This window comes from Dendropsophus ebraccatus, chromosome 4 (assembly GCF_027789765.1).
Source record: "Dendropsophus ebraccatus isolate aDenEbr1 chromosome 4, aDenEbr1.pat, whole genome shotgun sequence".
Lineage (NCBI taxonomy): Eukaryota > Metazoa > Chordata > Amphibia > Anura > Hylidae > Dendropsophus > Dendropsophus ebraccatus.
The window spans coordinates 132,353,988-132,375,060 of record NC_091457.1 but is presented as its reverse complement, the minus strand read 5'-3'; the positions used below and the strand labels follow the sequence as shown (position 1 = coordinate 132,375,060).

Here is a 21,073-nt window from a genome sequence, read left to right as displayed (position 1 = left end):
TAGATAAGTGAGAATGCATGGAAATAGTACGTATGAGTATAAGGAAAGGAGGGTGGAAAGGAACTATGAGCTGGGTAAGCCTGGGCAGAGTCACTTTAAGGGCTCATTCACTCTGAGTAAAAGTGACAGAATTACAAACAGAGCGCCACTTGAAATTCAACCTGACCCATTGTTTCTAGGGGATTTTTCGCACGCCTGACCCAAAGAATGCAGAATCCACTTGAATCCCACCACTTTTACTCAGTGTGAACAGACCCTAATGGTACAAAAGATGAAGACGTTATTAAAGTCAGACATACCTGCATCATACCAGGGCCTCTATTTGGTCTTCCTGTTTGAAAAGTAAAAAAAAACACCCTATAAATAAACAGTAAGGTAACTTCTATTCACAGATGTATGATAATGCTGCCACGTGTATTCTAAGAGATCTGGGGTGCATAATGGGAATCACTTTTGCTGTAAACTGAGAAGACCACAGGACCTGATTATGGTCTCATGGCTCGGCAGAAAAGTGGAATGCCTGTAACGGACTCTCCCCCACCCGGGCAGCATCTGTAATTAGATGCTGAGAGCGGAGGAACAGTACAGATATGCACCGCGCAGTAATGACAGGGCTATGCATATCTGTACAGTTCCCCCGCTCCCAGCATCTTATAACAGATGCTGCCCAGGTGGGGGAGATTCCGTGACAGGCATTCCACATCCGTGTTTTTTGAGGAACACTGAATGTGTGAATGCAGCTTGTCATTTCAGAATCATTTTTCTGAAAACAATAAATATCAATAGTACAAGCGATTTTAAGAAACTCTGTAATAGGTTTTATTTACCAAAAGAGTTTCCTTCTGTGCTCAAAAAGCTGTTTTCCTAGCTCCCCCCTGACTTCAGAAGAAGCAGGATTTCTGTGTCCATTATGGTCTATGGAGAGGGGAGGGGCTAAGAGGAGTGAGTGAGCACGGAGGAGTCCTGCACAGCACAACACCCTGCAATTTTCTCTCATAAAGTTCCTAGATAACCACTGACCTTTCTGACCTCTGAATCCAGCGTTTCAGGTGCCCAGACAGCCTACAAACAGCTGACCTTCATGTCTCCCTGCTCACTCATCGCCCTCGGCCCCTCCCCCCTCTATAGGATATAATGGACACAGCAGAGCCAGTCTTCACTTGCTTCTCTGTAATTAAGACGGATTTGTCTGATAATGAACAGATAAGAAGTGTGTGTGAGTGTGTGTGTGTGTGTGTGTGTGTGTGTGTGTGTGTGTGTGTGTGTGTGGTGGGGGCTGGGAAATGGCTTTTTGTACAAAAAGAGGCTTTTTTGCCTAATAAAACCTATTATAGAGATTCTTAAAATCGCTTGAACTACTGATTTCTGCAAAAAAATAAATAAATAAAAATAAATAAATAAATAATTCTCAGACTGACCAGGATAAGGACCTGCAGGGTATGGCAGGGGCTTGTTGGTGGCTCTGTAGTAAGCGACGGCTCTCTTAAACCGGGAAACTTTGTCATCTGTTCTTGACTGAAAAACAGAATTAACCATTAATATCAAAGGTAAGGACACAAAACAACGAAATATTCTCTTAAGTAACAAGTCCACCCCACCAACCATTACACCCTATGGCTGTGGCCATATAGTCCTGTCTCCAATGTCAACGTCTCACCCCTTTCAAAGTCACAGATCTGATGACAATAATGGATGACCAGAGCCAATATCTGGGTAAAGAAGTTAAAAGGGTTGTCCAGTAATAGAAAACATGGCTGCTTTCTTCCAAAAAACATCACCAGACTTGTTCACAGGTTGAGTGTAGTATTGCAGCTCATACCCATTAAAGTTCATTCAAATGGGCTGCAATACCATAGAAAACTTGTGGACAGATGTGGCACTCTTTTTGTAATTGGAAGCAGACCACCTTTTAGGAGTTGTCCAGGTTTAAAAAAAAAAAAAACATGGCTGCTTTTTCCCCCCAGAAAGCACACTTCGTCCTTAGTTTGGGTGTGGGTCTTGCAGTTTACCTCCATTTAGGTAAATGAAGCTAAATTCTAATAATACACACACAACCTGAGGATAGCGGCAGTGCTGTTTTTGCAAAAGTAGCTGTGCTTTTTTTAAATCCTGGATAACCCCTTTAAATTAATAGGGTCCAACAATAAAGGTCCAACCGTACTTGGCTATCCTCAGTAACCACATAGCATGTGAATAGAAGATGCGACTTTCTGCTCCATTTACTTGGAGCAAAACACATCCCTGGTTCTTGTGATCGGGGGTCAGACCCAGATCAATAAGATATTCATCACCTATCTTGTTGATGGGGCATAAGTTACAACTCTGGAATCATCCAAGTCCTAGTCGAGAGAGCCATGGTTTCCATATCCTGAACTGATGGGGGCTAACAAGCCTAAAATCCCTTTGTACAAGCTGGCGCTATTGTTTTAGGCCATAGGACGCATGCTTGGATGCAGCATTTTTTGATCTGGCATGCATGATAGCAACAATGCCAAATTGCAGGACATATGTGAACACAGCCATAGGACTATATAGAAGCTTGTTGTAGCATGTCAGGCAGTCATTACCTGTGAATGCTGGAAAACATCATTAGAGATTGAGTCCAAATCATTTGTATCCTTAATATTACGGACATAGTCGGCAACCGCTTTGATAACAACGTCACATGGGGGTAACACAAGCTGGTGAGCACGGACCTAAAAGCAAAAAGGGAAATTATTAGACTGTAGTTTATTCCACAGAATCCCTCAGAAACCCAACTGTACCCCTGTAATCTCAGAGGAATGCTGCTGCTTCATTTGTGTTATTTTTAACACTATTGGTGCATAGTTTTGTTTCATAATTTTTTTCTGCATTTTTATCCCAGCTCAATTTTTTGGTGTCACACAACCCACTTAACATTATAACAGGATGATAGACATTGCCTTGGCTCTGGACATATCTGGCTCTACTGGCCTGTATCTAAATAGAAATTGTGGACGTATAGGAAGGTCCTTTGAGAGTCACTCGTAGACCAGGTCTGGTGGTCTGCACGTGGCTAAGGATGTTTTTCAGTTTAAAACCATGCAGAAATATATACACGGCATTGTCTTATCCCTGATCATTCTGCACTCATATCTCATAATGAGAATGTAAAAACAGAGGTTTATGAATATTTATTAAAAAAATAAAACTAAAATTTTGCATGGACATAAGTATTCAGCCTCTGTCATGACACACTGAATTTAGCTCCCATGATCATCGCTGAGATGTTACTGCACCTCCATTGGAGTCAGGTGTGGTAAATGCAGCAGACTGGGCAGGAATCGGAAAGACACGCCCCCTGTCTTTATAAGGTCTCACAGCTGACAATGTATATCAGAGCAAAACCAAACCATGAGGAGGAAAGAACTGCCTGTAGAGCTCAGAGCCAGGATTGCATAGATTTAGAGAAGGGTGCATAAATAGGTTTGCTGCCCTGAATGTTCCAGTGATCACATCGGCCTTCAATATTCTTTAATGGAATGAGTCTGGAACAAGCAGGACTCACCCTAGAACTGACCACCCCACCAAATTAATGGTCAGTCTGGCTGACCTCCAAAGATCCTGTGAGGAGATGGGCGAAACTTCCAGAAGGTCAACCATCACTGCAGCGCTCCACCAATTAGGACTTTATGGCAGATTGGCCAGAAAGAAGCCATTACTCAGTATTAGGCTGCATTCTCACGTTCCGTACGGAACACGGACATGGAATGCCTGTAATGGACTCTCCCCCGCCCGGGCAGCATCTGTGATAAGATGCTGGGAGTGGGGGAACTGTACAGATATGTGCCGCGCTGTAATGACAGCGTTGTACGGCTGCTTCATTACTGCGCGGCACATATCTGTACAGTTCCCCCACTCCCAGCATCTAATTACAGATGCTGCCCGGGCGGGGGAGAGTCCATTACAGGCATTCCATGTCCGTGTTCTGTGAGGAACCCAGAACGTGTGAATGCAGCCTTACACATAAGCCAGTGTAAACCACCCCACCAATGATAAGGTGGCCTCATGCTCGGGGCAGACCCTACACTGTACTATGGCCTCTCTATGGCATGTAATACGCCTATGCTCTGGACATGCAAGATCCATATTATACCAGCAAAAGTAATTACACCACCTGGGTGGGATGGGTGGAGTGAACGACCAAGCAGAGGCAGCCACTCCCCCCATCTGGAACACAGAAAAAAAAGACAAATTTGATCAGCTCTCCTAGAACACCATTCACACTAAGCAGGAGCACACACAAAAACACAAAAAAATACAAAAAAAAAAAAGATACAGACCGACCACAGACATGAAAATAGTTAAAAGCAGCCCCCTCAACTGCTAAAAAAAATTCCCACAATGGGGAAATGGTGGTGTTCCAGATTGGGGGGAGTGGCTGCCTCTACTTGGTCGTGCACTCCACCCATCCCATCCAGGTGGTGTAATTACTTTTGCAGGAATAAGACGATCTTACATGCCCAGAGCATAGGCGTATTATACGCCAAGGAGAGGCCATAGTACAGTGTAGGGTCTGCCCCAAGCAGGAGGCCACCTTATTGTTGCAAATGATAACCAAGTGCCTCATTATTTTTTGGGGAATTTTTTTTATCAGTTGGGGGGGCTGCTTTTAACTATTTTCATATCTGTAGTGGGTCTGTATCTTGCCATTGCGGTGAGCTGCTGCATTTTTCTGTGTTTTTGTGTGTTTGCAGTTTCAGCCATAGCAACGTGCTCCTGCCTAGTGTGAATGGTGTTCTAGGAGAGCTGACCAAACTTGTATTTTTTTTCTGTATTACACAAAAGAACCTAAAGGACTCTCAGAAAGTGGGGCGTATTATCAGCAACTAGGACAGGGAGGACTGGCCAGGGTTGAGGGAAAGCTGAATAAAGCAAAGAGTTATTTTTAAAGAGAAGAATCTAACCTGCTGATGGCTCCTTTTTGTGCACCGGCCCTGAAGATGAAGGTATGTCTCTTACCTTCATCCTCGGCGCAGTTACCGTGCACTTAGTACTTTAATCCTCGTCCCCGTAAGGGACAGTGCTCAAATTGTCCTTATCGAACCGAGGATTGAATTAGTTCTGAGGATGAAGGTAAGAGACATACCTTCATCCTTAGGGCCCTGTGCACAATAGGGAGCCATCAGCAGGTTAGATTCGTCTAGCCTGATGATAGTTCCTCTTTAATAAAAACCTGATCCAGGGTGCTCTGGACCTCACACTAGGCCAAAGGTTCACCTTACAACAAGACAATGATCCTAAGCACACAGCCAAGACAATGCAGGACGACTGTGGTCCCCACCCAACCCATGAAGATCTGCAAAAAGATTGGTAGAAAATAAAAATCTCATATCCAGGTGTGTAAAACTTGTGGCCTCATACCCAAGAAGACTAGAATCACTGCCAAAGGTGCCTCATCTAAGTGCTGCGTAGAGAGTCCGAACACTTATGTCAATGTCATATTTTAATTTTGTTGTCTTTTCAATGTGTTAGCAAAGATTTCGAACACTTATGTCATTATGGGTTACTGAGTGCAGGATGATCAGGGAAGATTTTATACTTATATATTTTTTATTTTTATTTATGAAGCACAAGGCTGCAACAAAAAATGTGAACGAGTAAAAGGATCAGAAAACTTTCTGAATGCAATGTATCTATTCGACAAAAATAACTAAACTAAACCCTAACCAGCACAAGATGTGATGCTTGTAAACTTATCCGTACACACTGGCAATTCACAAGCAACACAAAGCAACCATTACCCCCCTGCCCCCACATTTTTGAGTTGCATTGTCACAAAAGACAAGTCGTCCTGAAGAATGAATAGCGGCAATCACTGTTTATTGACCCACGGCCTTTTGTATTCCAATTCAATTGCATCCTGTACAAACATTTTAAGTGCCTGTAAACAAGAATTACGTTTGTCATGATCATTCAGCTAACAAACAATTACAGCAGAGATAATCAGTGATGTGCAGCTCCAATTGTCTTCTCCTCCATGCAGAAACCCTGAACAAATAGCATCTGTCCAGGTCATCAATGTGTGTGCGTTCAGCCCCCTGTCGGTCTCCTAGGATCCGTACGTGTGAGGGACCAGGAAGAAAGGTTTAGCTACCCCCATAAGATACTATGGGCCATAGATGGCAAACAATCAAAAAACTTAGCCACCTAGCTACAAGAGGAGGGTACAGGTGAATATCTTTTACTATAACTGCCTTTGCTTGCGATGCATGTTTTGGTGGCGCAATATTTTACGTGAAACTGCATGGCCAAAAAATGCATCTCACAACCTCAGAAAGTTACAGTAAAAAAAGTATAGCGGTGACTGCCTGTATAGCAAACAAATGCTACATGTAAACACAACCTTAGGTCACATTCATCTGCGAGGTAAACTGCAACCTGTGAGACAGACCATGCACCTAGGATAGGTGACTGCAATCTGTGACAGACCCTGCAACGGGGATAAGTGACTGCAGCCTGTGAGACAGACCCAGCATCTGTGATAAGTGCAATCTGTTAACAGACCACCTGTGATAGGTAACTGCAGCCTGTGAGACAGACGCGTCACCTGTGATAAGTGACTGCAGCCTGTGAGACAGACCCTGCACCTGTGCTAAGTGACTGCAATCTGAGAGACAGACCCTGCACCTGTGATGAGTGACTGCAGCCTGAGAGACAGGCCCGTCATCTGTGATGAGTGACTGCAGCCTGTGAGACAAACCTATCATAAATTACTTCAGCCTGCAATACAGACTTTGCGCCCCATCTTCAAAAATATTTAGTCTAAACTTTGACTAGGCAGCCTGGGCCACTGAAAATCCTGCATTGTCAGACTATGAAGTCTAAGCTTACAGTGTCTAGGATATGACCGTCTAAGTAAATCAGGGCCACTGTATATTGTTAACCTGGTAGGTGCCCCTTAAATAAAGCGGATTCATGTAAGGATCTTTTTAAGCAGACTTTTTTTTTTTTTTTTTTTTTACTTTTTGTATATCAGATAATCTGAGGACCAGAAGGAAGCATGTATACAAAATACAAACAATTATTCACCTACTTTTAGTGAAGCCAATGGATGATCTGGCCCAAGTAAGCTCCAATGGAAAGCAGCTAAATCTTCATCTGGTAAAATGTGGTTACCTGAGAAACAAAAAAATGAAAAAATAAGCAACCCTAACTCTGACAGGTATAGTTACTTCACTTATGGCTGCAAAAAAACCACATGTGGGCTTCCTGTAGTAGCATCCTATGAGCAGGAAAGAGCACTGTGGTTCACCTGCTGCAAAACCTGGATACAGATTTCCAGGATTATGTCCTCCTCATTCACTGTCTATGGGAGCTGCCAGAAATAGCTGAGAAAAAAGCTCACCAACCCCCAGAGGCTCCCATAGAGAATAAACAGAATGACAGTCATGGTTGCACACCGCTGCTCCATTTTTATGGGACATTCACTCCCCATTCTAAAGATTGGTTCCTTAGGATAAGGAATAACCTCAAATGGTGGGACAGCTCCATTAACTGAGTAGTGCAGAGAATTTATTTTTACATTTAGAAGTACTCAATGTGGCAGCAAAACATGTAGACAGAATAAACCTGTACTCACCTGCCCCTGATCCCTGGCCTATGCGCACAACACTGCTCTAAGCTTCCTATTCACGCACAGGAAACGCAGCTCAGCCAATCACTGGCAGTAGTGGTGACCCGCCCCACTCACTGATTGGCTGAGCAGCATAGCCTATGTGTCAGGACAGAGAACAGGAATATCTCAACAGCAGGAGCAGCATTGGTGGGGAATCTCAAGCTGCACCTTGAGCAATTCTAAACATAAAATTATTATTTATATGAAAGCAACACCATGATAGGTTGCCAGGGGGTACTCTACTAACTTTGAACCAGTTATTATAAGTCTCCCTCATTGTCTGCTCCTCTTATGAAGGTATCTGGGATCCATTCATCAGTGTACACTTATTTTGAGAAGATTTAGCTATACTTCCAGGATCCTGAAAGAAGCGACTGCTAGCAGATATAAAACTATAGACTAGACGCCGCTGTGGAAATAAGACAAGAGCGCAATGTATTATGTATGCTGCAAGCCAACCATCAAGATCGCACCTCCTGGATATATTTTCTACAATTTCGATGCAATACACAACATGTTTCCATACAGCGACCCGATGTGCATTCATCTCTTGGTGGCAGCGCCTCAGCCACGGCTGCTCTATCACAGGCAAATTACTGAGCATTAGGAACAATGAGACACTTCTGGCTAAGCCCAGAGAATGAGCTTGGCCGCCTCCATCGGAGATTAGCACCTGACGCCCCACTGAAGGATTTGGTAACCTTGACAACAGTACAGGCCTCTCCATGCAAAGCTGCAATGATCATTTCACACACAGACACGCTCGTACCAAAGACGATGCTAAATGACACTGTATTCAGCCGCCACTGTTACCGCTGACACCGTCAATCCCAACGCCGGGATTAGCATATTGTTCACACTATTTTTCTGTCAAATTAACGAAGGTTTAGGGTCATGGATCCGATCCAAGCGCTTCACCATGGTGACAACATACGCCAAGAGAACAGTGAAAGAAGCGGCGAGACTGGATTATTTGTACAATGCTAATGTCTATTAGAACATAATGATCAGTAGAGACAGCGCAGAACATGACAGAGCGGCAGGCTCTTTATTAGGCTCTGTTCACATCACGTTCAGTCCAAGAAAAAAAAAAAAAAAGCAGTAAGCTATATCAATGGCCTAGTGCATATATATGCAATGGATACTATTTCAGACACAGCCATTTACCAGTATGGGAACTGGATAAGAGTATGATCACAAGAAGGGAACCCTGCTGTCTCAGGAAAGGGGTCCGAGTCTTCTATTTGCATGGAGCAACAGACACACTAAAGCACTACTACCCCCATTCATTGTCAATGGGAGCTGCTGGAGATATCTGAACCTGTGACTACCACTTTATGCATATAGGGGGGGCTTTTATTTCGATCTGGCCGGGGAGGAGGTGGGCGAGGGCAGCGACATCCAATCACCTCCCCGGTTCCAGCGGCAAGTCCCGTATCGCTGCGCTCTGGTCCCCACTGCCCGGCCGCTTCCTGGTCTCTGACGCGGACCTGAGACGTAACGTTTCAAGTCCACTCAGCCACCTCCTCCCCGGCCAGATTGAAAAAAAGCCGGAGTACCCCTTTAAAAAGGTACGCTGGTATTTACACAAAGGAGAGACTCCGAGAGGGAAGCCTTGATTTACCTTTCAGGAACAGTGGGGATAAACTTTATCAGGCATAATGACTCAGCTTGAAAAAACATAGGGGGACATTTATTAAGTCCGAAGTTTTTTACGCCGGACTTAAAAATGTCCCAGCATTTCCGGTGCTACGGAGATTTATGTATAGGCGGACTGCCTCTACAGAAATCCTGTGCACGCCGGTGCGCACGGCAGGAAACCTACGCTAGCTGAGAGCTGGAGAAGGTTTCCTGCATATCTTTAACAGAAAGCAATGATAAATCGTTCCGCCCCTCCCCACCTCCTCCCCGCCCCCCTGGCGTATAAGGCAGAAAGTGCAGATTTGCGAATATTTTATTCGCAAAACGGCCATTTGCAAATAAAATATTCGCAAATCGGCACTTTCCTCCGAAAAACAAAGATACGCCACTTGATACATGTCCCCCATAGTCTAGCCTCTCTCTCTCTCTCTACTGAACAGAGTACATGGAAAGCCCCATCACTATTTCATGTATTCTGTCCTGATCTAAATGTTACTGGAGACAGACTTCCCCTAACAACAGACAGCAAGGAAGTGAGACACCTAGTGGGCAGAGCTATTGACATGGTTGCTACCTTTCTCCTTGAGAATAAGATGCCTCCCTACATAGTGTAAAGACTTTTACACGACTGATTACTGGCAATGAGTGTCCATAGGAATGCCCAATTTGCCGATAATCTGCTTGTGTAAAAGTGCCGGTGATCAGCTGACGAGCGGGAAAACTGCAAATTAGCGCTGATCATGCTGATCTCGTTTGCATCCCCACACCCTAAGACACAGAAGAAGGTGCAAATCTTTCCATTATAGTTTTATTTTTGTTTTTTTGTTTCCTCAACTCCTGTATTGGCCAAAAATATCAACCAAACTTCTGTGTGTAAAGCCAGTGCTAAATGTACAACTGCTCAACACTCCCTCTAGCAGGAACTCCTCCTGATTGTTTCATACACAGTGGCCCAGATTTACTATGGTTCCAAATGTGCCTGAACTCTGGCACACGGCAACCAGGAATGCACTGTGAAGCAGAAAGAACAGCTAAGTCTCACTTTAAGAGCATCTGTCTCCATTTGCAGCTTATCTATTAGGACATAAACAGTGTCAAAGGGCAGAGCGGAGCTTCTTGAATAACAAAAACTGGCATGCCTCCTTACTCCCCAGCCCCTCCTTGACTAGCATACAGAGCTCTGTGCATCAGACAAAGAGGTGTCAGAAAGTGAAGGTGAGCAAGGAGGTGTTCTAGGATGTGGCACTTTATGAGCTCAGCCCCACCTTCTTGGCACTCACCTGAAAAGAAAAAAAAGATTAGGCAACCACTATCAATTTTTACCTAACAGCTATGCAACAGCATCTGGAGCTCTGCAGACACAGCTGACAGATTCCTTTTAACCCTTAGAGGACAGGGCCAATTTCAATTTTTGCGTTTTCTTTTTTCCTCCTTGTGCTTAAAAGGCCATAGCACTTGCATTTTTTCACCTAGAGACCCACATGAGCCCTTATTTTTTGCGCCACTAATTGTACTTTGCAATGACTGGCTAAATTTTTTCATAAAGTACACTGCAAAACCAGAAAAAAAAATTTAATGTGTGGTGAAATTGAAAAAAAAAAAAAAAAAAATCAAAACACTTTTTGTTTTTACGCTGCTCGCCCTGGGGTAAAACTGGCTTGTTATATAACTTCCTCAAGTTGTTACGAATACAACGATATATAACATGTATAACTTATATTGTATCTGATGGCCTGTAAAAAATTCAAACCATTGTTAACAAATATATGTTCCTTAAAATCGCTCTATTCCCAGGCTTATAGCGCTTTTATCCTTTGGTCTATGGGGCTGTGTGAGGTGTCATTTTTTGGGCCATGATCTTTACTTTCTATCGGTACCTTGATTGCGCATATGCGACTTTTTGATGGCTTTTTATTACAATTTTTCTGGATTTGATGCGACCACAATAATGCACACTGATCTCTCATTGAGATCTATGCTGTATAGTTATACAGCATAGATCAATGAGATAGGCACTGGATTGCTTTCGAGCTGGGATCAGCGCTATTACGGCGCGGACCCCGTCCCGAGCTGGATGTGTGGATCGCTACTCCAGGACAACAATTGATCGCAGTGGGTCTCACTGCTCAGACCTGTTGTGATCAGCAGATATAGCTGGGGAGAGAGTGCAGTGGCTGTGCAATCCACTCCCCATTCGTATCTTCTGGTCGGCTAGTTCCGACTCTGTCTATGAGGTTACACTGTTGGAATTAGCAAGCAGTCAGGAAGTGGATGGCAAAGCCTTTGTGCTTTCTGCTCAACTATTTCTCCTGATCTCTGCGGAGACCAGCTGCAATCTATAACTTGACATGTCAAAAGTGATTTGCTTAATGTGAATATTTGTAAAAAAGACAAATGCAGAACACAGACATTACCTAGAAGAGCAGCAAATATGGGAAAGCGGTTGGGATTGAGGTCCAGTTGTTTGGCCACCTCGTGCATCAGATACTGGCTGGTTGTGATACTTTTCCCATTGCGACTGAGCTTTAGCGCATGGGCACTGAAGTAGTAAGGGATGTTGCACAGAGCGTAGTCTGAATCGTAGGCGACAAGGCCATGGAAACCATTTTCTCGGCAGAAACTAATAACTTCTTGGTGATGGTCTTCGATGCTCTGTGCGACCTGTAAAGAAAAAGAAAGAAAGACGTTACAGCAAGACGGAAAATAATAGGGAAGTAGTTACTGTGGAGGAGAAAGAGGGATCAATGTATGCCACTGAAAAAAAGCCTTACACTTATTATACACAACCTTTTCTGTATTATTAACTGGTAATGACAACGTCAGAACGGTCATACGACTCCGCTTTATATAGCAGAGAAGACTATAAAGACCCCATACTGCCATAAACTCCTACTGACGGACTGGCAGAGAAAGGTAATTCCCTTCGAGGATTTTACTAGATATTGGGAATGGATTATAGTGGGTAATGAAACGCCACAGTAAAGGGCAAGTCTGCACTGTAAAGAGTTGATTATAGGAATCAGCTGGGCGCTGGCTGGTCAGTTCAACAACAAGAGGGGTTCAACAATGGGGACAACCGCTTTACTATATCCAGACGTTCTAACAATGTTGATCAAGTCCTAAATGTTAGCCGACCTGTAGTGGGGCCTACAGGCTGCTCCATAGACAATAAGTGCACATGGCATGCAACCAATTAAAATATATCATGGCTGAAATGATATTCCTAAGAACCCTTATCTCCCAAAACGCGGCAAGCTGTAATTTCCTGCATAACGTGTCACCCCACTATGCAGATGAGCGCTCACATGTGAAAGCCTTGTATCAGACATACACTATGAGGGTAGTACAAAACTACAACTTCCATCATACCTGATGCAGACTGGTGTATCTTTGTGGTAACAAACAGGTCCTGCATTAACACTCTTCATTTTGTCCCCATACTTCATGCTAAACCTCTGACTATATGTTGGCAAAAAGTAGAGGACAGATTGTAAAGATAACTGAAGGCTCAGACTACCCGTTTGTAGTCTGTTCCCATGGAGACACATAAATCTGCTTAGTTTCTGGTAGCCAAGATGACAGAGACAGAATCAGACCATCACTACTATCTTTTTTAGGAAAAAGGGACCTCCTCCTATTAGGACTCTTTTACATGGCCCAATCCCATTCAAACTGGAAAGTAAGCAGACAGCTAGCAATGATTTGTATGGGCTGCACAAACAACATGATCAGCCGACAAGTGTTTTCTCATTCAGCGACTAATCACTGGCCCTTTTACATGCATCAATTATCAGCAGTGTATGTTCCTGTCAGCCTAAACTTCACACATACAAGGTATTTATGTTGTTCAACACTAGTAAAAGTTGTGTTTACAGCCTCAGTCAGAAGCTCCATCACATTTAATGGATAAAAATTATGAAGCAAGAGTGGAGATGAAATTCAAGAAGTATTCCCATCTAGTGATAGTATTTCCTATTGATTACTTAATTACTAGTGGAGCTCTAGCCCCCCCCCCCACACACACACACAGAGATTGTGACAATGAAGGGGACATTACTGTGTTCTCTGTACCATCTCACCCTAAACAGCAGCCTGACTACTCTGTTTGGCAAAGATTTGCAGCATGGTCCAATTCAAGTGAATGTGGCTGGCTGCAAATCCCTGCACAGCCAAGTGTCCATAAGTGGCCCCGGGCCTGTCCGCTGTTAATTCATGTACACACACGCTGCTTTCATGAATTCTGAGCCAATTTTGCTCAATTCTTAGGATGGTCGGCTCCGTATCCCCCTATACTGTAAAAAAGGGAAACTTATGATACTGGGAATATCCCTTTAACAGGAGAGCCAGGCACTAAGATCAGTTATTCTTTTCCCATTCACTTTTATGGATAAAGCAGTCCATCTCTTAATCGATGAGAATTTTGCAGCCCTTATTCTCTCCATTGGTGCGGATCAGACTGCTGATATGCCACAAAATGCATTTGTTGGAAAACTCCCTTCAAGGAATTTTGATGATGTCAGTGGACTGGACTGTTCTGTGGTCATAAAGAATGTGTTTCCTTCTCCTGGGTCTTCTTTCGGCACTGAGAATATAGCATTACTTCTCCAATTGTCTGATAAATGCAAACGTCCCGAATACTCAGTGCCGTGACCTATTCCCACTTAGCGATGCTTGGAATTTCACTCTTGGATTCTAAAACTGCTGAAAGAATAAAAGGAAACGTCCAGTACAAGACGAGTTACCCATGTGAACTCCAAGCAAGAGTCATCGCACTTTAATAAGGCATCTGACGAAATCTGCCTTGGCCGTAACTCATCCAAAACAAACTATTCCCACTGTCTCTGCCAATGGAGGATTTTTTTGTGATGTTTGATCATCCCAGAAAGATCTGTATAAAATCAAAAGGGTCTTAAAAACGCAGCCGCTTAGGGTGGGTTCACACTGCGTTTTTGCAATCCGTTTGACTGATCCGGTTTTTTTTTTTAACGGTCAAAAACGTAGTGTCAACAGTACTTTATTGTGCGTAAAAAAAAACAGCATAGGTTTTGATCCTTTTTTTTTTTTTATATTGGAAGTCAATGGAAAAACGGATCAAAAACTGATGCACACAAATGCATCCGTTTTTTGCAAAAAACGGATCCATTAAACGGATGCTGAAAACGCAGTGTGAACCTAGCCTTACTTATCACAAAGCATGCATCCATCGCTCTGTAGTTTAGTCCCTAGGGGGCAAGATCTCTGAGGCAATTACTATACTAACATATAACAAACCAACAATGATTCTTTTGGCTTGTGTTGGGTAGATAGTGGCCTATGGATATATTCAGCATTTTACAATACCCAAAATAATAGTCATTGGGGTAGATTTTGGCAGCTTCTTTCCACCTCGCCAGCCTAGATTGGGTATACCGTCTATTTGGGTACAGAAAAAGGTCTATCAATCATGGCTGGTGGAGATAAGCCACTGGGATCGCACCAAAGACCGATCGTAGTTCAGGCAACATGAAAGTGATGGCAGGCCCCCTTTAACCACACAAACGCAAAGGGTGAATAATCCGCACAGTACAACGCCCACACTTCCTGCTTCACCCAGGCCAAGCGTCCAGCTGAAGGAAGTGCAGAAATCTTTGTGAACACAGATAACCAATATGGCACATATCCGACTCAATGCAGCTATGCAAATATGCACAAGGGTGCACAGTGCCAATGCCCAACCATGTGCAATAGGCTGTGATCACAGCTGCTTACTGTCCCGGCAGAGACAACTTTTAATAGAAGAATTGAATGCTGTCTCCATACTTCTGCACATGACTTTTGTACATGTTCTCAACCAAAGCCGCAGTGGACTGTAAGCAGAAGTATAAAAGGAAAGACTAATACTTCTCTTTTTGGTATAAGCTGCTAAACCACATCTGAATCTGCATATAAGAACCAGGCAGATATACTACATGTCCATTGATTGGGGAGTGGTGGGATCTTACCACATCATGCAAACCCTGCACTGTAGTAGGGTCTCTATGATTGATGCCGAGATGGGAGGTATCATTTATTCTATGGGCAAACACCTTCAAAGACATGGCTGTATCCATGTTTTCAATGACTCTCTAGGGCTGCAACTTCTTCAGCCACCAGTAATCAAAAGCAAGTATAGTTTTCTTTTTTCCTATGGCACCAACAATGTCTGAATTTTTTTTATCCTCTGGAAACCCCTAAGTACGAACTTACCTCTGTCCATGCCTGCGTTGAGCAGCAGGACCAGCCTTGGAACCCCTGCCAGCCTCCGGGATCTCCAGCGCTGCACATGTCATGACCCGGCTGATGGACTGGCCGCTCAGCCAGTCAGTGACCGGGACGGGATGCGGCTCCATTCATTGATTGGCTGAGTGGCCAGTCCATCACCCAGGACAGGCACTTCCCCCTCGAGTCATGGTGTCATCACAACTCGAAGAAAAATGGCGTCCGGCAGGGATCCACAGGCCAGTTCTGCTACTCACCGCAGGCACAAGGAGAGTTAAGTTCGTACTTGTTATCAAATTCCCCCCTGCTGGACTTGAGGAAACTCTTAAATCTGGACATAAACCTGTGTAAAACTGGAAATACAAGAAAACAGGACAACATGAGCTTGGGACAATTCGCTTAGGGGGTGACAGATTAAATGTAACCAAATAAATGACCACTATTAATCCTAAGAAATGAGGGGGGTGTCCACATGTCACAACAGTACAATACAATGATACAAAATGGAATAACCATATTTCTGCAAAAACATCTATTGACCAGTCTTAACTTCCCTTCATCTAAAGGCCCTGTCCACATCTGGGCTAGTGGTTCTATTATGAGCCTGCCTCCCTTGCAGATTCAATAAAAAATAGTAATAGTATGTTGCACTATTTTGTCTTGTAAAAAGCTGGACATGAGCAGAATAAATAAAACACTGCAGATGTGAACCCAGAGGGGGGGGGGGGGGGAGCTGCACGGGTGATCGCTGGATCGTCCAGGCAGCCCATAGAAGATAGTAGCGGTCTGCTGCTGCCGAATCGATTACACGGAGCGACAGCAGCAGATCGCTGCTATCCTCATCGTTGACATTCCAACATGTTGAAAGACAACGTTCAGCCGACATTGTGCATGTCGGCTGATCGTTGTCTTCCATTACACTAAGCGATTATCGGCTGTAACGGGCAATAATCGCTTTGTGTAATAGGGCCTTTACTCTTCTGGATCTGTCTGCAACATCTAACCCTCTAGTTTATCATTTCCTACACAGCATCCCGGACAGGAATCAAATATATATCCTTCCTTTATATTTTCAATACTGTTCAGATCCACTCTTCGTTTTGGCCCAAAAACCCCAGTGGCATTTAAAAAAAAAAAAAATAACAAAACAAAACAAAAAACTGCTTTGTGTGACGGCAGCTTTAAAAGCGTGACCCAGGTTTAGAAAAACATGGTTGCTTTCTCCTAGAAACGGCACCACCCTTGTCCTCAGTTTGTGAGTGGTATTGTAGCTCAGTTCCATCTAAGGGTGCCTTCACACGTACCGGATCCACAGCAGATTTCACACAGCAAGTTTGCGAATAATGTAAGCCAGCCCCTTTAACCCCCCCCCCCCCCGAACATACATTACCTGCTCGGCACCACGGCTGTGTGAGGCTCCCGACTCCTGTTGGTCTCCATCAGCCAGTCAGTGCACATCAGCACTGATCGACTGATGGGGATCGACGAGAGTCGAGAGCCTCCCACACAGCCGAGGCACCCAGCAGGTAATGTATGCTCCAGGCCGGGGGCTGCAGGATGAAAATTCCACTGCGGGTATGTGACCCTTTCCCTTCACACTACATGGATCTGCAGCGGATTTTGCTGCAAACTCGCAGCATGAAATCTGCTGTGGATCCAGTACGTGTGAAGCTACCCTAAGTGAATGAAGCAACATTGTAATACCACACACAACCTGGGAAAGGGTGTACCATCCATTCATCTACTAGAAAACACTAGTTCATCAAACCTTGTAGAGCAGAGTGATTGTCTATGGCAACCAATCAGATCACTTCTTTTATTTCTAAAAATGAAAAATGAAATCTGGAACACTGAACACTGTCAAGCACCAGGCGCTACGCTCCATCTATCCAGAACTACAACTTCCCTCAGTTCTAATTATCATTGGGGGGGGGGGGGGGTCGCAGCTCTCAGATAGAGGATACCCCATTAAGCATGCCCTACAAAAACCCTCCCCAACCCTTACCCTCCCCTAACCAGTTTTTTACATATATTTACATATGCCACATCCTACATTATTCCTCAGAACCAGATTCTTCACCGCACTTTACATCCATACATAGACACTGCCTGGTGACTTTTATACAGATTTAGCCTGATTACTTTGTTGTAATAAAAGATGGCCGGACCATTGCACAGAACATGCACTCTACCCTGTGCCCCCCTCCTCCCCTTACTCCTCATGGATAGTGTTGAGAGGCCTTGCTGAGCTGTTCAGCAACGTTCTCCGAACCCATGTTTTCCTGGCAGCCCTAGAGCAGCGTCCATCTTCTCCAGCAGCCAGGAGTCAATGGCCAAGCGTTTGGGTTCAGAGAACATTGCTGACCAGTTGGGCAAGTCCGCTCAACACTAGTCATGGATCGTAAGCTCTTATGACTAGAGGCTTCTCTTCTCTCAAATGATCTATGTAGCAGGTTACTAATGTCTGATTATCTTTAAAATGTTGGTGCTATTTAAAGGTTATTAATATTACAGCTGCTGTTACCACACCTGGCAAGGTGCTATAGATTTGCAATAAGGAATAATATAGTCTTCCATTCAGGGCAGCAGATTAGACGTTCCCTGCCCCTATTACACCATACCTGGGATACCAATCCATGTACACCCTGAAGAGGGCTAAGCAATCCAGAATCCATGACCAGCTTTGTGCATGGGGCCCTACTGTTGCACCTCAGTGCCCATTGGTAAAGCTTCCCCCCCCCCCCCCGACAATACACACAATGTATAACAGGTCAGACCAGGAGCAGAGTCCGTACCTGTTCTTTTATACAACAATGTTTATTGGAGACGTTTATCACATAACCTGAGACAAGTAAAGGCTCTCAATAATAACACGCTATACATACGGCGCCAAAACCTGTCCCTGCAACACTGGGAAACCTGCAGCCGCGTTCACACCCAGAGACAGAAAAGCATCAGAGAGGGGTTAATGGATTATTATCCACCCTGCATCTCTCCCAGCCACCACTATGGTATAATCTTGAAGATAGGGCGGGGAGCAGCGCCATCCTGATAATACTAAGCTCTGGTTACTAATCTCTCTGCTTCGAAGGTCAAATCCTATAGACTACTCAGTGTAACAAAGAAGCAGACACGTACTAATACATGCAAGACAGAAATCCATTAGGGGAGACTCAAATCACATCTTGACCAACGTACGCGAGACATGAGAAGAATCAATGGCAGCCTATGGAAATCATGCAGTTACCTTTAATATACATACATTAAAAGGTGTCCACATGCTTACCTATATTCTAGTACCGGGGTTTGAGCGCAGAGGCCCCCACTAAACTGAAGGGGCAGAATCACTAAACTGACCAGTGTCCCTTTAACCCAGGAGAGTTGATACTAAGCAAAGCACATCTCTGCCCATTCATTTTAGACATTGGGATTCTTGGCACCCAGATCCCCAGCTATCAGAATGTCTGGCATGTCTCCATACCCGCGTTCCCAACCCAGTGGCTGTCCAGCTGTTGCAAAGCTTCAATTCCCATCATTCCCGGACAGCCGCAACAGCTGCAGAACCACAGGTTGGGGATAACCACTATATACAATAGGCCTCTTCATATAGAATTTCATTTCTGTAATATAAGACAACGCATTTCAATCATTTTTATGCCATTTACATGAATATTTGGTGGCTTTTTATGATATTTTGGACATGGGTTTTCCCAGGGTTTAAATTCTACAGAAAAAAAAACCCAAAACAATGTGTGTATGAAAGAAGTCTTATATTTCATTACAGAATGAGGCCTTATGGGGAGTGATGACACATACGTGGCCAACACAGGGAATGGGGACGTGCGCCGTCCTTTGTCGGGATCAGCTGGGGGCAGATGGGATCCCAGCCCTAACTGATCAATGTTTAAAGTAGGGATGGGGGAACGTTCGGCTCTCCATTTGATGCCAAACTACAATTGCCATGATGCCATATCCAGTGGATGGACAACTCTTAAAGGACTATTTCTGTTTCATGGGCATCAATGGCAAACAACTTAGATGCCAGAAATAAACTCTTAGGACTTTAAGCATTCTTAGCCGCCCCTCCATTTATTCTCTACAGGGCTTCTAAAGATGGCAGAATTCAATAACATTTGGTAATGAAGCTGATAATCAGACACAAGACTCCAAGCAGAGAACCATTAAAATCAATGGTGGTGTGCTCAGCATATCGTATTGTGTCCGACTTCCAGTAAGAAATCTCTGAGCAGCGCGATGAGGGAAAACACGGTGTCAATACCAAAGTGGGAAAGGGAACGCACAATACTAGAAGAGGCCTCGCTACTGGCAGTACGTGGCGCAGAGGGATGTTCAGTGCATTGGATTCAGACAATAGGGATCAAGCCCCTTGTACAACCCAGGGTGAGAAGACGTGGCCGCTCTCCTTTACACCTGTGCTGCCTGCCATTAACCCACTAAACGAAAATCTTGATTTCAAAGCGCAGCAGCTTCCTGTTACACAGATAGAGAGACTCAAAGGTCACAAACGCCTTCCCAGGGCTTATAATGGGGAGAAATAGCACGATACAGCAGCAGGCTGGAGAGGAGCAATGCTGGTGATCTATTCTAGAGAGGCAACAGGTATAGACCGCAAGATATGATACTAGCAGAGATGAGCACAAGCAGAGCATGCTCGATACTAGCAGAGATGAGCACAAGCAGAGCATGCTCAAGTAAGACTGTTTGATTACCGGTGGCTGAAGAAGCTGGATGCAACCCTAGGAAGTCTGGGAAAACATGGATGCATCCTAAGGCATCAAACTTCTTCAGCCACTAGTATTCAAATGCTAAACAATCGGACTCGAGCATGCTCTGTTGTGCTCTTCTCTAATGACGAATGATCGGACTGGAGCGTGTTCTGGTTGTGCTCTTCTCTAATGGTGAATGATCTCACTCGAGCATGCTCTGGTTGTGCCCACCGCTAATGGTAAACTATCGGACTCGAGCATGCTCTGGTTGTGGCCATCGCTAATGGTGAATGATCTGACTCGAGCATGCTCTGGTTGTGGCCATCGCTAATGGTGAATGATCTGACTCGAGCATGCTCTGGTTGAGGCCATCGCTAATGGTGAATGATCTGACTCGAGCATGCTCTGGTTGTGCCCACCGCTAATGGTGAATGATCTGCCTCGAGCATGCTCTGGTTGTGCCCACCGCTAATGGCGTACGACGGGCTCGAGCATGCTCTGGTTGTGCCCACCGCTAATGGTGAATGATCTGACTCGAGCATGCTCTGGTTGTGGCCATCGCTAATGGTGAATGATCTGACTCGAGCATGCTCTGGTTGAGGCCATCGCTAATGGTGAATGATCTGACTCGAGCATGCTCTGGTTGTGCCCACCGCTAATGGTGAATGATCTGCCTCGAGCATGCTCTGGTTGTGCCCACCGCTAATGGCGTACGACGGGCTCGAGCATGCTCTGGTTGTGCCCACCGCTAATGGTGAATGATCTGACTTGAGCATGCTCTGGTTGTGGCCATCGCTAATGGTGAATGATCTGGATCGAGCATGCTCTG

The 21,073-nt window shown here is 44.5% G+C and overlaps 1 protein-coding gene across 1 annotated transcript in view; it reads right to left on the bottom strand.

The window, feature by feature from the left end:
- Positions 1-21,073, bottom strand: part of FAM120A (family with sequence similarity 120 member A) — a 49,613-nt gene that overhangs the window by 22,262 nt on the left and 6,278 nt on the right. Inside the window, exons 2-6 of the mRNA XM_069967067.1 lie at positions 11,695-11,941; positions 7,058-7,140; positions 2,568-2,696; positions 1,419-1,515; positions 300-331 (exon numbers count right to left, since the gene is read on the bottom strand). Of these exons, the coding sequence (XP_069823168.1) occupies positions 300-331; positions 1,419-1,515; positions 2,568-2,696; positions 7,058-7,140; positions 11,695-11,941 (588 nt within the window). The remainder of the gene's footprint in view (positions 1-299; positions 332-1,418; positions 1,516-2,567; positions 2,697-7,057; positions 7,141-11,694; positions 11,942-21,073) is intronic.